Source organism: Babylonia areolata, chromosome 9, assembly GCF_041734735.1.
Source record: "Babylonia areolata isolate BAREFJ2019XMU chromosome 9, ASM4173473v1, whole genome shotgun sequence".
NCBI lineage: Eukaryota > Metazoa > Mollusca > Gastropoda > Neogastropoda > Buccinidae > Babylonia > Babylonia areolata.
The window spans coordinates 26,686,749-26,700,975 of NC_134884.1; the positions used below are offsets into that span (position 1 = coordinate 26,686,749).

The following is a 14,227-nucleotide window of genomic DNA, read 5'->3' on the forward strand; positions in this document are numbered from 1 at the left end:
AAGACATGGATGTCACCTTTATTGACAACCATGAAACTTTCACAGCATCATCAGGAGCCCGCCGACTCGCCCTGTACCAAAACCTAACTCATCCGAGTGAAAAAGGCACAATAAAATTAGCAATGAATCTAAAGCAGGTTTTTCGACAGAGTACAGAAATGTACCATGAAATAGCTTGTTACTGAGCTGTGAAGTTTATGCTATTTGCGTGTAACTTGATTATCTGCAAAAAATTGTTTGACATTGTTTGTATTTATGTAATCTGTCAACTCGGTCAGCTTGGATGATATTGTTGTTTGTTGTTTGTTTGTTTGTTTTTTCCTCAAAGGTCTGCTATTTTAAATTGAGTTAAAACTGCTCTATGTTCTTTATATTCCCAAATAATTTAACCATGTCGTTTACTTCTGCACTGTTGCCGACCAAGCAAGGACTCCGCATGGGTTATCTAAACATAAACACTGCAACACACAAGAAGGACGATATCGCAACCATTCTTCATAACACTGGAAATCCATTTCATATATTCTGTTTTGCTGAATCTCGACTCTCTTCTAACATAACAGATGCTGATATGCACATGCCAGGGAACGAAATTACCCGCTCAGATCCCACTAAGCCCAAAACTACTGGTTTACTTTTGTATCTTGTTTCCACATTAAGATGTAAAAGATTAAACAGTCTTGGGGTTTATGATGTAGAATCAGTTTGGATAGATATTAAGATTAATGGTAATAATGGCTTAGAACAATTAATTGACAGATCAACACGCATTACTGAAAACACAAATACCTTAATAGATCACATTTACACAACCACAAAACAACACATTGTGGAACAAGCCACACAGAACACATGGACAATACAGAACACATGGTTGCCTCGGTGGTATTTCAACTGGAAATGAACAATTTATTGTTCAGGATTAAAGAGGCTATGCCAGTCTTGAATAAAAGCTAATTTGTGTTTCACATTTTCTTCTGTCTTTGCTGCTGTGTGCACATGTCAAATGATCGGTATAAGGACAGGCCCGGCGCTTCCTTTTCTTTGAAGAAGTGTCTGGTTTTCTTCCAATGTACCTTTTATTTACCTGTGTGCTAGATGAATCGGTAGCGTAAGCAGCACTGACTTGAAGTCGTGTACCTTGTGAATGGAGAGAGTTACCACTCTTTACTATCTGTTAATCATTTCATCTCCTGGCCTCATTATTTGTTAATTTGCAAAAATGTTTATATTCTTATCTCTTTGACAACGATATAATCCATTAAGACCAGTCTGGTTTAAGTAAAAATCATTCTTGTCATACAGCCCTCATACAACTCACTGACAGTCTTCTACATAACATAAATGAAAATAAATTCACAGGTCTCCTTTTCATAGATTTTGAAAAAGCTTTTGATGTAATCAATCACTCCTTGTTACTACCTAAATTAGAAGCTTATAAATTACCACCAGAGTATATTCACCTTACACAATCTTTTCTTTCTGATAGGAAACAGTTAACAATAAATAATCAAACCTCAAATTTTACATCTATTGAACATGGAGTACCACAGGGATCCATCTTAGGGCCAATTTTATTCTCCATTTATGTTAATGACTTACACTGTTATATGAAATGTAAATGTGAAATGTTTGCAGATGACACATCCTTACATTCAAGCAATTCAGACGCCAGTAAATTAACTAATGAACTCCAAGATGATATTCTGAAACTTAATGACTGGACACATTTGAATCACATGTCCTTGAATGCTCAGAAAACGAAGTGTATGTATGTGCACAACAAAAAAAGACAAAAAAATGAAACAATTTCAAACCACTATTCCTAGGCGTCAATAAAATTGAAGAGGTAGATTCACACAAAATTCGGGGTGTCGTTATTGATAAAGATATATCTTGGACTGATCACATGAAGTCCTTAAGTAAGCGTCTCTCTGATAGAATACTTCAACTAGCAAAAATCAAAAAGATCCTTAATGTCCATTCACGAAAGCTCTTCTTCTGTGCGCATATTCTGCCAGTAATCGATTATGCGTCAACTTTTATGGGAGAGCTGTAGCCTCTCAAACTTAGAGCACTGAAAATAGTATTGTTAAAACCGAACTCCCTGACCCCAATGGACTATAAACAACTTAATAGATACTTCAACAAAGCTGTTTGCATGCATAATGTTATGTATGGAAATGCTCCAAAAAAGATTGCAGACACTTTTAAAACTAATGAACACAGAAACAACCACATACTCTGCATACCCAGACCAAGAAACAACCTTTACAAATCCAGCTTTCTGTATTCTGGTGGAAATTTATGGAATAATCTCCCACTCACTCTGAAAAGTATCGTAAATAAAAACGTGTTTAAGAAAAATCTGAAGAATCACCTCATTGAAAATAATTAACAGTAATACAAATTTTGATCTGTTAGTCTAATATTCCTATTATTAATTGTGATTGTTGGCAAGGATTTTGCACTATATGAGGGAACATGTGCATGTGGGTGGGACGGGCATGGTGTAATTATGTCCGAGAATTTGTGTTCAGTGGGGTGTGTGTGTGTGTGTGTGTGTGTGTGTGTGTGTGTGTGAAATGGAAATGCAATTGTATATTTCTTTATCACAATATCCTTGTATATATATATATATATATATATATATATATATATATATATATATATATATATATGCATTTTGTTGTTATTGTTGCTCTTCGTCTGCTTGTTTCTTCTCTCTCTCTCTCTCTCTCTCTCTCTCTCTCTCTCTCCCCTATATTTTTTCTTCTTTTTTTTCCTTTTTTAATCTTTGGTTGTTTTGTTTTGTTTTTCATTGATGGCTTGATGTAAAAAAAAAAAAAAGCATTTGTTGCTTATTCAATTTACCATCATGAAATAAAATCTTGTCTTGACTTGACATGTCGTCCCCTCTCCACTCCACTCCCCGCACGAGGTTCTACCCGTTTCGATTCTACCCTCCCTTCATCGACCCTACCCCCACTCTCTCCCCACCCCCATTCTGCCTTCACCTCCCCCCCTCCAACCTCTACCCTCCCTCTCGGCCTCCTGCTGTGGCGATTGAAATGTCTAACCTGCATCATAATAACGCCGGTACGAAACCTCTGATCTGATAAACGAGTCAAAGTTTTGTAGTGGTGGTGTACAGAAAATCAAGAAGCGAAAACGATGACACCTTTCCCCATGAAAGCGGGGCATGAAAGGCCGCATAATTTAGAGGATTTTTTTTTTATTCTGGTGATTGTCGCGCCCTACTTAAAATGAAAGGGCCTATCCTCTCTCTCACACAGAAGGCATCAGGAACAAGGGGTTTTAAAATGATAATATTTATCATGATATTCTATGATAATACTAACAAAGCTATTAAGGTAACAGTTTGATGCGAAAACAATCGATGACAGTCAAATTAAACACACACACACACACACAAAAGAGAAGAAAAAAAAGAAAAAAAGTACAGCTGTTCCAAGTCTTTCATACTGATTGTTGACACTTCTATGGCAACACCTTGGCAACTTTTGGAGTGTCCTTTTCTCCCACACTTGGAAAGTGGGACACAGGGAAAGGGGATTTTGGGCCAGAAGGGTGGGAGTCTGGATGGAGGGGGAAAAGGGGTAACAAAGGGGAAATTGGGGTCTTGGGTCTTGTCAACAGCTCTGGGTCGTTCTTCCCGCGGAGAGATGCTTCGCCGAACCGGGGGTCTATCAGCAGACTGGGGAAAGGAGAAAGGAATGGAGGGGAAAGGGGGAACAAAGGGGAAACTTGGGGAATTTACAGACGACGGCAGTCCTGCGACGTCTTTCCACCAGAGGCACACCTCGCCAAACCAAGAGGGGACGACCAGCAGACTGGGGGGGAGGGGGGGGGGAGGGAGAAACGAATAGAGGCCTAAAAGGTCAGCATTATAGTCTGGTCTTATAATTACAACACATACTAACAAACTATTTATATGAATACAATTTTGAGCAACAAATAACAATCTTGGAGTAACCTTCCCAATGTGCTGACCTAAATTGCAGCTTACGAAAAAACCGTTTCCATTCGCTGATAATTACAACGCCATATCTCCCGTTTCTTACACTATTTTTACGACATATTTCGCTAAGTACAATGTGGAAAAAAAATACTGAACATGAAACGAATGAAAGAAAGCACGAAAGCAAGTGATAACGGAACCAAAGTAAAGTCTTGGATTTCTTTCTAACCCCCCCTCCCTTCCTTTCAAAAACATCACTTGTAGAAACAGAAATTTAATCCGGAGAAAATTACAAAATTGAGTACTTAATAGAATACTTGTTTTCCCCTCGTGGTTACATATAAAAACATCAACCCAAATTCGGGTCACAGAGACCTCAAACACATGAGTGTTTAATAACTTGGGGACCCAAACTCTGGCTCCACTAAACTGGGCATCTAACTGGGTGCCACTTACCCGACAGCTCCTCTGAATCTCCCAAAACATTTGAGGGGAAAGAACCACTGCCACTCCACATAATGTGAACACGCTCAACAACACGTGCAATTCAGAACGAATTCAAGCACTTAAAGACGCTCACTGGGGGGCGGGGGGGGGAAATGAAAACACAGGCACATGAAAAGAAGAAAACATCCAAATAAACAAACTTCCCGCGACAATGATGACTGGGGAGGAGTATGACGATGTTGATGACTGATAATGATGACAATACTGCAATGGTGGTCGACTTGGGTTTGGGACAACGTGTGAAGGCTGCACTCATGTGTTAATGGTTTTCTAACGTAGTGCTCAAAATCTCGAGTTCTTCAGTGATTTCAATGAATCATGATGACGATGATTGTAGGTCTGCATACATACATAAATATATAGCGCTTTCATACCTCTCAAAGCACTCTACAATACTGAAGATGTCAGCACGCACACAACGCACACACAAACACGTGTGGCCTACATTATTACATAGAAAGGAGCGCCTTCATTCTGCACCGACTGCTGGAAAATCAATGTTTTAGAGTCAGCGCTTTTTTATGTAAAAAAAACAAGAAGAAGCAAACAACCCTGCCCCCCCCCCAAAAAAAAAACAACAAAAAAAACAACAAAACAAACAAACAAAACCCATGTGTATTCATAAACTGGTATCAGAAATCCGAGTGTTGTTAGCAGCAGGAGAGGATATGAGCGCACAGAGTATGGATGTATGGCCAGTGGTTTTCAAATTTTCAAATGATTTTCGAACATAGGGTCTGTCGAATCCCATAATAATTTCAGTTTGGAGACAGCCGGCTTCTGATTTCATATCTATTTGAGCGCAACTATTTGTATATTCCTGTTCGCAAAAGACTGAAAATTTAATTCTTACAGGTCCTTCTTCTTCGTCGTTCCAGTTCCATACTAGATTTGTTCAGTGATGAACTCTACAGTCCGTCGCAAGGATCCCGTCCGACTCCACAGTTTCTTTCTTCTTCTTTTTCTTTTAAATTCACAAATGCTTTGTTCAACAAATGTTAAACACAACACACAATAGCAGCCAGCCCAACACATGAAGGATGCACAGCCACACATGAGTGGAGAAAGAGCAACTGTAAACACAGGAAGCTTGAGGCACTTATACAGCACAGCGTTGTTCGAAATTGAAACTGAAGTTTCTTTATCACCACAAGGATGTTTATCACTGAAATACCGATAACGCTTACAGCTGGACCAACAGCAAAGTGAGAGCTGTATGATCAACTGGTTTCTCCACTGCTGATCTTGCGAAGTTGTTTACAGCTTAGTCTTTTGTGAAGGACTATGACTCTCAATCTAGAAGGCTAGATTGCGCTCAGTGGTTCTTAATGTTGCCGCCATGGGAGCTAGTTGGTCTTTGGGAACCATCCCAACGGCGACTGTCCTAAAACCCTCTTGGCCAAGAGAGTTTGGATTAAGATGGGCAAGACTCTCCACTATAATCAAATTGTAGCCCAGATAGGACAGCAGTTCCCTCCTCTGCTGTCTTCATTGATGGCCTTGATCGGACACGATTGTGTATCATACAGCACAGCACAGGGAACTCGTGTGCCGCATCCTCTTGCTCACGTAGGCTGTATGTTGATATTGATTTTTCTTTACTTTGGCAGTGCACTTGAAATCACAAATAAATGCACACACGAATGCACACTCAGACTAATGCGTACGTGAGCTCGTTCACACACACATGTGCACCAGAGAGACAGTTACAGACAAAGACAGAGAGACTTGTACATTTGATGATAAACAGAAATGTAGTACAAAAGTGAAATGACGGTCATGCACAGCTAAAAAAGACCCATACTTGTGGATACTGTTTCACACAAACGTTCCGTTTATGAACTTGTACAAACCCAAATATACTGGTATTTCATGGCAAGTTAAAACAGCTAAATGCAGAGCTATTATATGTATATATATTAAACAACTTTTTTTTTCAGTTCAGAGTGTTTTTGACATATTTACATGGCTGTTATGATTGGCAATGAACACTCCCTTCACCCCCCTCCCACCCCCCTCCCCCACAAACCCACTCTTGCTTTCTTGTTTCCATGTGGACACGTGTTCATTTTCAAGGGGTTTTTTTAAATTTATTTTTATTTATTTATTTTTTTTTTTTTTTTTTTTTACAGCTGCATGGGTCTTAACCCTTGGCACTGCTAGACAACGGGAGGAGGAGGAGGAATTTTGTTTAATGTCCCGTCACACATATCGGTGATTGAAGACATTTTGTGAAAGTATTTATGAAGTGGTGGGAGATGTGAATGAATGGAGGGTTGGGGGAAACTGGGCAAATGAGCGTGAAATGAGGGTGAAATTTGAAAAAAAAAAAAAAAAATCTAAATACAATTACAGAAAATTACTTAAAGGACTTCGTAAAAGAGAAGTCGTTAAACTGACAAGCGAAACAACTGATAATGAATGCAAAAAGTCAAAAACATCAACGTTCTCAATCACATGTGAAGACAGACTTTCGTGTACATAAGCTACAGTAAAAAAATATATGCTTAATTGTCAGGTTACTAAAGCATATGCATTTGACATTAGAACAATACTTGGTCAGATCATGAAAGAGAGTATAAATACATTTCCAATTTTAGTGTTTCATATTCTGTTAACATTTGTGCACATCTAGAAAAAAAATTGTACACTTTCTTGTTTTCATGTGCTTCATATTTTTCTTAAATATTCATCTGGTTTTATGTAAATACATTCTTCTTCTTCTTCTGCGTTCACTCGTATGCACACGAGTGGGCTTTTACGTGTATGACCGTTCTTTACCCCGCCATGTAGGCAGCCATACTCCGTTTTCGGGGGTGTGCATGCTGGGTATGTTCTTGTTTCCATAACCCACCGAACGCTGACATGGATTACAGGATCTTTAACGTGCGTATTTGATCTTCTGATTGCATATACACACGAAGGGGGTTCAGGCACTAGCAGGTCTGCAAATATGTTGACCTGGGAGATCGTAAAAATCTCCACCCTTTACCCACCAGGCGCCGCCACCGTGATTCGAACCCGGGACCCTCAGATTGACAGTCCAACGCTTTAACCACTCGGCTATTGCGCCCGTCTGTAAATACATTGTAATTATGTGATTCTTTTATGTCGTCCCCGCGCCTCCCTCGATACAACATTGCTGTGATTTTCATTGAATGACATCTAATTAACGGTCTCTGAGCGGATATGGCAATTTGCAGTGCATACAAATGAATTCGTTTCAGTCTGAATGGAGTGTGTGCATTGGGTTGGGTGCGTTCTTGTATGGCTCGTATCATATGTTGTGGTGTGATGGGATGAACGAATCAACAACTCCACAACAATTCCGTGTTTTTTTTTACTATATTCATCTATCATCAAATATCATTATGAGGTTTGAGGGTGGGGAATGGGGTGGTGTGTGAACGGCGGACAATTCAAAATTCAATTCACACACACACACACACACACAAAATCGCCACACTTTCATATTTCCTCAAGGCCTGATTAAGCGCGTTGGGTTACGCTGCTGGTCAGGCATCTGCTTAGCAGATGTGGTGTGGCGTATATGGACTTGTCCGTATGCAGTGACGCCTCCTTGAATAACTGAACTGAACTTTCACATGAATTTTCTGTCCTTAAGACCACCATTCTATCGATTATGATTAAATTTTGTGACTGTGTAACTGTGCACAGTCATATCTTCAGCTACCATCATGTTGGCGAAGACAAAATTCACACACAGCTATACTGCCGTTCCCAGTTCCTGAAAACTGTCTGTACAATGATAATGAACTATACCTGTAATGACCCCACAGTTTCTCCCCAAGAGTCACCCAAGAGAGCGAGGATTGTTACCCGGGGTGCAGCATGGGGTGGGCAAGACTAAAGGACGATCTGCGGAAGTTTGGACGCCTGTGCCACAAGGACGCTCTTCTGTGCAGGAGATCGTGATTCTATAGAGGTGAATCAGAAGCTGGTAGTGTCCGCAGCCTGAAGATGATGGATGATGACCTGCTGTGCTCTGGAGAGACTTGTGGTGTCGTCATCTTCTGTGTCGAGGCTTCGGAAGCTTCTTCATTTCGTGTGATAGTGACTATTCAAAATGTGTGTGTGTGTGTGTGTGTGTGTGTGTTATTTATCAGTAAATTATGTGAATACGGAGCCCGACTCAGTCTCAGTCAACTGGGCAATACAGGCGTCCCCAACAAGCGACTGGCAGCGATGGAGGGTGTAAACATATGCATATGCAGCAAAACACCTTGTCATCATTGATCGCTGTCATCATCATCAGACCAGGCGGGTGACGCAAAACAAGAGCGACAAGACGTGTTTAGTATAAAAAAAAACACACAACAAAAACAACAACAAAAACCGGGGGGTGCATGAAAAGGCTGCATATTTCATATAACTAACACAGAATGCCAGACACGTTCGGTAACACAGAATATGAAACACATTTGGCAATGTGTTCACGATCAATTACAGCCGTTGTCATACCAACTGATAGGTAAAGAGATACAGTTTGGAGGGAAAAGAAAAAACAACTATGCACTAGCAGCAGTACAAACTGAAGGTACAGCATTGTTCACTGCATATAATTATGCCAGAATCGATACTGAATATGGGCATTTATCCCAAACATGAAAGTTTTAGAGATACGGGATATATTTCTTTCTTCCTCACTGGTTCATCTTTCTTTAGTATTGTCTGTCTGTTTTTTTAATTCATTTCCATTTTATTTCTCCTTTCTTTCTTACCGTCTGTCTCATTCGCTTTGTTTATTTTCTTTGTTTTTCTTAATATTTTTCCTTTATCTTTAGTTGTTTATTTTCTCTGAGACCATTTAATATCTGTCGGTCTGCGCTTGTGAATATTGTGCTGTCATCGTACTTTTATTGTATTTTATTAAACTGAATTGTATTGCAGGTTTACCGTTCAGCACAGTACTGTGCATGTATACGGTGCTGTGTTCTACTGATTTATATACTTATTGTATTGCCAGCATCGAACGGCGTTGTGTGATTTTTGTTGCTGCTTTTTTTTTTTCTTTTTTTCTTTGGTCGGTATTCTATACGGTATTTTACTGCAGTCTGTTCATTTGTTCTGCGATGTACTGTCTTGTATTGTGTAAGAAGGCAGGTAGGTTGGGAAACAAGAGGTTGGACTGAACCTTTTGCGCCATGACCGACATTGATCACGGTGAAAGCATTGCGCTGTTTCACGGAGTTATAATTTATTGATGTATTTGTATTTCTTTTTCACAACAGATTTCTCTGTGCGAAATTCGGGCTGCTCTCCCCAGGGAGAGCGCGTCCGACTACACTACAGCGCCACCCATTTTTTTGTATTTTTTCTTGCGTGCAGTTTTATTTGTTTTTCCTATCGAAGTGGATTTTTCTACAGAATTTTGCCAGGAACAACCCGGCTTTTGTTGCCGTGGGTTCTTTTACGTGCGCTGCACACGGGACCTCGGTTTATCGTCTCATCCAAATGACTAGCGTCCAGACCAGCACTCAAGGTCTAGTGGAGGGGGAGAAAATATCGGCGGCTGAGCCGTGATTCGAACCAGCGCGCTCAGATTCTCTCGCTTCCTATGCGGACGCATTCCGTCTAGGCCATCACTCCACATCGGGTTTTGCTGTTTAAAAACTAACGGATACTTTTTGTTGTTCTCTGACGTTGCCTTCAGTGTAAACGTGAATGGAAAGGTTATTTGAGAGTGTAAAATTAGGCACAGGGTTGGGATGCCAGTCTGCGTAGAGAAGTGAACAAAACATGATTGTATGATTATTATTATTATCATTATTCACTCTCCGACTGCCAGAGGCGCAGGCCAAAAATAAGGTTCCTGACTGGCATGTTTACACATGTTTACCATACCTTCCAACCCGGGAAGAATGTAAACTGAAGCTGCGCTGAGCCACTCAAGTGACTGATTTCCCATCGTTGATTCTCCTATTGCTATTCCTGGGAATTTGCCGGGTTACAAACCGGAGATTGGGCTCATGATGACTCATCATTTGTTATCATCGGCGATGATGATGATGATGGTGGTGGTGGTGATAAGGGTGATGCTAATAGTGATGATTAGCCGCAGTAGGCTACTGAGCAAGTAAGTTACCGTCGACGCCATTTCATAGCGCGACTCGGTAGGTCAGTCAGTGCACAAAAACACTAGTACTGAGTGTACCCTTAACAATTGCAACACGTCTGCAAATGAAGCTTAAAGATAAAACAAAAACAAAACAAAACAAACACACAAAAAAATAGGGGTGGGTGGGGGGACAGTAATATAGTCACATTACACACTCGCGCGCGCACACACACGCATGAGCGCGCGCAAACTCACAGAGGTGCGCACACGTGCGCGACTGAATTTAATTATACACGTAGGTTCATGTGCGTCAGTGCTTGCGTGCACACACACATACACACACACACAGCCTTAGGTGCACGCACATCGGCACTGGCACACACAGACACTGACACAAACATACACACACCACAAACATCACACCTGTCATAGATTTACTCCCAGCAACACTACATCTCTCCCCAGACCCTAATCCCCCTCGCTTCCCCCCCCCCCCCTGCCCCCCGCCCTTCCCCCGTTCCTGCCCCCCTAACCCTCCCCCCCCACACACACCACCACCACTCTCCTCCTCTCAGTCCACACGCGAACGTGTGTGTGCATCACGTGCAGTCTCTGGCAATCCCACCAGAGAACCAGCCACCACCACAACCACCACCGCCATCACCGGATGCTGTGAGGAAACAGCACCACCATTGCCTGCACACTTCTCGCACCAGCAACCACGAGTCACTGCGACATCTCTCCGTTGCCGCCTCATTCGCTCCACTCTCTATCGACAGATTGGTGGTGATCGCCGCGAGGGCCTAAAAATAAACTTTGCTCCTCGGTTCTGTGCGCTCAGCGCGTGCGCCGGGCACGCGCGCACAGGTTCCTAACCAATCAGAAAGGAGCGTCTCCTTTGTCGTCTGCGCCCTGAAAACTTGAGGGCCTGCAACGTTTGCGTTCATTCTGACCAGGTTTTTTGAGGAAAATGGCCACTGGCGGTACAGCGAAAACCATGGAAAAGAAGCAGTGGGGCCGCAAGATCGAGTTCTTGCTCTCTCTGGCCGGTTACAGCGTTGGGCTGGGCAACCTATGGCGGTTTCCCTATCTCTGCCGGAGGAATGGAGGAGGTAAGTCCGCGTGGTTCTTTGTTTTCCGTTTGGGAGGGTTTTCTCAGTACTTTGGAGCCACGTTTCTATTTGTTCTGAAGGCAAGATGCAGTCATCATTGTTCAATGAAAAAAACACGGTTACTTGGCAGCAGTGTGGCCGCTCTGTGTGTCTGTCTGTCTCACGAACAATTTTCTTAATTTGAAAGGAAACATGTTAATCTCTATGTTTACTAAAACAAAACAAAAAAATCGATTTTGTCGTCATAGCTGTTGCTTTCACTTATGTACAAACAACACTGCGGCCGCCGTCTGTCCATTCTTTGAACCGCTAAAAACGTGTAGAGAAGAATGAGGGGGGGGGGGGGGGGGGGATGTGGATTGGAGGGGTCAGGGGGGGAATTCTCTCACGTTCCACTCTGTCTCTGCCGTTCACAGTCTGTGTGATCTTTGTGTGTTCTTGTCAAGAGAGAGGCAGCTTCTCCGTCATGTGTCATGTCTGCATGCATATCATTAGACCAGCGACGTTTTTCCCGGTCGTGCCTGAAAAAGATGGGAACCGAGGTCGATAAAGCGGAGGGAGGAATTATAGCTCAGTCACAACCGGTTACTGGTGAAACAGTGACTCAGCCACCATATAATTAAAGGCCTCACTACTGCCCCAGTACTCGATGCCTTGTAATAAGATACAGTGAGCAGGTGGAGAGAGAGACAGAGAGATGGCGACTCTTTGTTCAGAATTCAGAACAGTGGCCAAGCAGTTGAAGCGACGAGCGTCAACATTGAAAGTCTGGGGAAGGTTAGGCTCCCCTTTTCATTCTTTTGTCACTGGCAACGGCATATGTGGGGAAGCAAGGCAAGGCAAGGCAAGAGCAAACGATGGACCAGTCCGCACGTTGACACCTCAGTTGGAAATGGGGTCTGAATCCATGGCGGTCGAATGGGTTATGATGGAGATTTTCCCCAGCACTTTGATGTGCGGAATTGCCAATGAGTGTATAGGCACATTAAATATCCTCTGATCATGGCCGTCTTTCACGAAAGCCATGTTCTGATCCGCGTTATGTGAAACACTGAAATACCCAGCATGCACTCGTTAGTAGAATCGTCAGCTAATGAATAATGGTGGTGTGAAACCAATGGCAACATTAAACTCACTTCCCTGAGGTGGTGTTTAGTGCAGGCATCGGACATTATTTTGAGAACCGAGAAGAACAGTACATGTTGGACTATGTCTCGCTCTGTGTTTTGCCATGTCTCTCTCTGTCTCTGATGACTCTCTGTCTGTCTGTCTGTCTCTCTCTATATATAGTAAGTATTTATCCTTGGTAGCTTGGCGTTTAATATCCAACTTTCCTCTTTCTTGTATGTAATTATTATTGTTTTTATATTGTTTGTTTTCCCCGTGTAATCATTTTTTACACCCCTCCTCCCCGGGCTGGGTGGAAAAAAAGCATGTACCACTGCTCAGCTTATTACCCTGGTGAATTCAAGTTTCGTGTTCTCTCTCTCTCTCTCTCTCTCTCTCTCTCTCTCTCTCTCTCCCTACGACAGACTCAGATACAAATAGAGAAAATCATGATTTGAAATTAGGTGTTGCCTTTTTTTTTGGGGGGGGGGGGGGGGGGAGGATGGTGGAGTTGGTGACATTTTTTTAATTTTTGCTTTTGTTAATTTAGTCAGCAACATGGAAATAAACTAAACTCCTCAATTTTGTGATTTGTAATATACAATGGTTACAAAAAAAAAAAAAAAAAAAGAAGAAAGAAACGTCTGCATATCCGCTTTCTGATGTCACTTAGTGGTTGTTCGGCCGGTTTGGTTACAAGGAATACATCGATGTGCGAGCGACGGAGCGCCCTCACACACACACACACACACACACACACACACACACACACACACGAGTTATGACAAGAATATGAGAACCACCAGTGCCAGCAGCGTGATATAAAGAATATAATACGGTGTATTTTCTAAGCCGTGGGGGCTGAAAAGTCCTGCGTGGAGAGCTTTTCTCTCACCGCGAAAGGCACTCCCACGTCTTTTGATTGTGCGCGAGCGCAGGTCAGTTTGTATAGGCCTGTGACGTGTTTTGCGAAGTGCGCAATCTTATCACCTTGCAATGGCCCCGATACATTCGTTGCACCCCCCCCCCTCCCCTCCAAAAAAACCCCCCACAAAACAAAACAGAAAATCGTCATTTCAGGTGGATTGTATGCCACACAATATGTACTAACTTTAGCGATCAGTGGTTTCTCCAAGGCAGTGGGACGTCATTGACAGCTTTGTCTTTTGTGGAGGACTGACTCTGACTTTGAAATTTGGAGGCAAGATTGCACTTGCTCTTAGTGCTGCAGCCTTGGAGGACTATTTGGCTTTGGGGAACCTTCCCAACGCCAGCTGTCCTAAACCCCCCCTGGCCGAGAGAGTGGGGATGTAACTTGGGCAAGATACTCTACACTGTAATCAAATTCTAGCCCTGATAGAACAGCAGATGCTTCCTCTGCTGTTCCGGTGGTCATAGCCGGACACGACTATATTGATACGTATACGATATTTACCCACA

General features: G+C 42.3%; 1 protein-coding gene across 1 annotated transcript in view; it reads left to right on the forward strand.

The window, feature by feature from the left end:
* The first annotated feature begins 11,509 nt into the window (after positions 1-11,509).
* The window catches only part of LOC143286168 (sodium- and chloride-dependent glycine transporter 2-like), a 56,228-nt gene continuing 53,510 nt past the window's right edge, over positions 11,510-14,227 (forward strand). Inside the window, exon 1 of the mRNA XM_076593784.1 lies at positions 11,510-11,680. Coding sequence (XP_076449899.1) covers positions 11,539-11,680 — 142 coding nt within the window. The 5' untranslated portion in view covers positions 11,510-11,538. The remainder of the gene's footprint in view (positions 11,681-14,227) is intronic.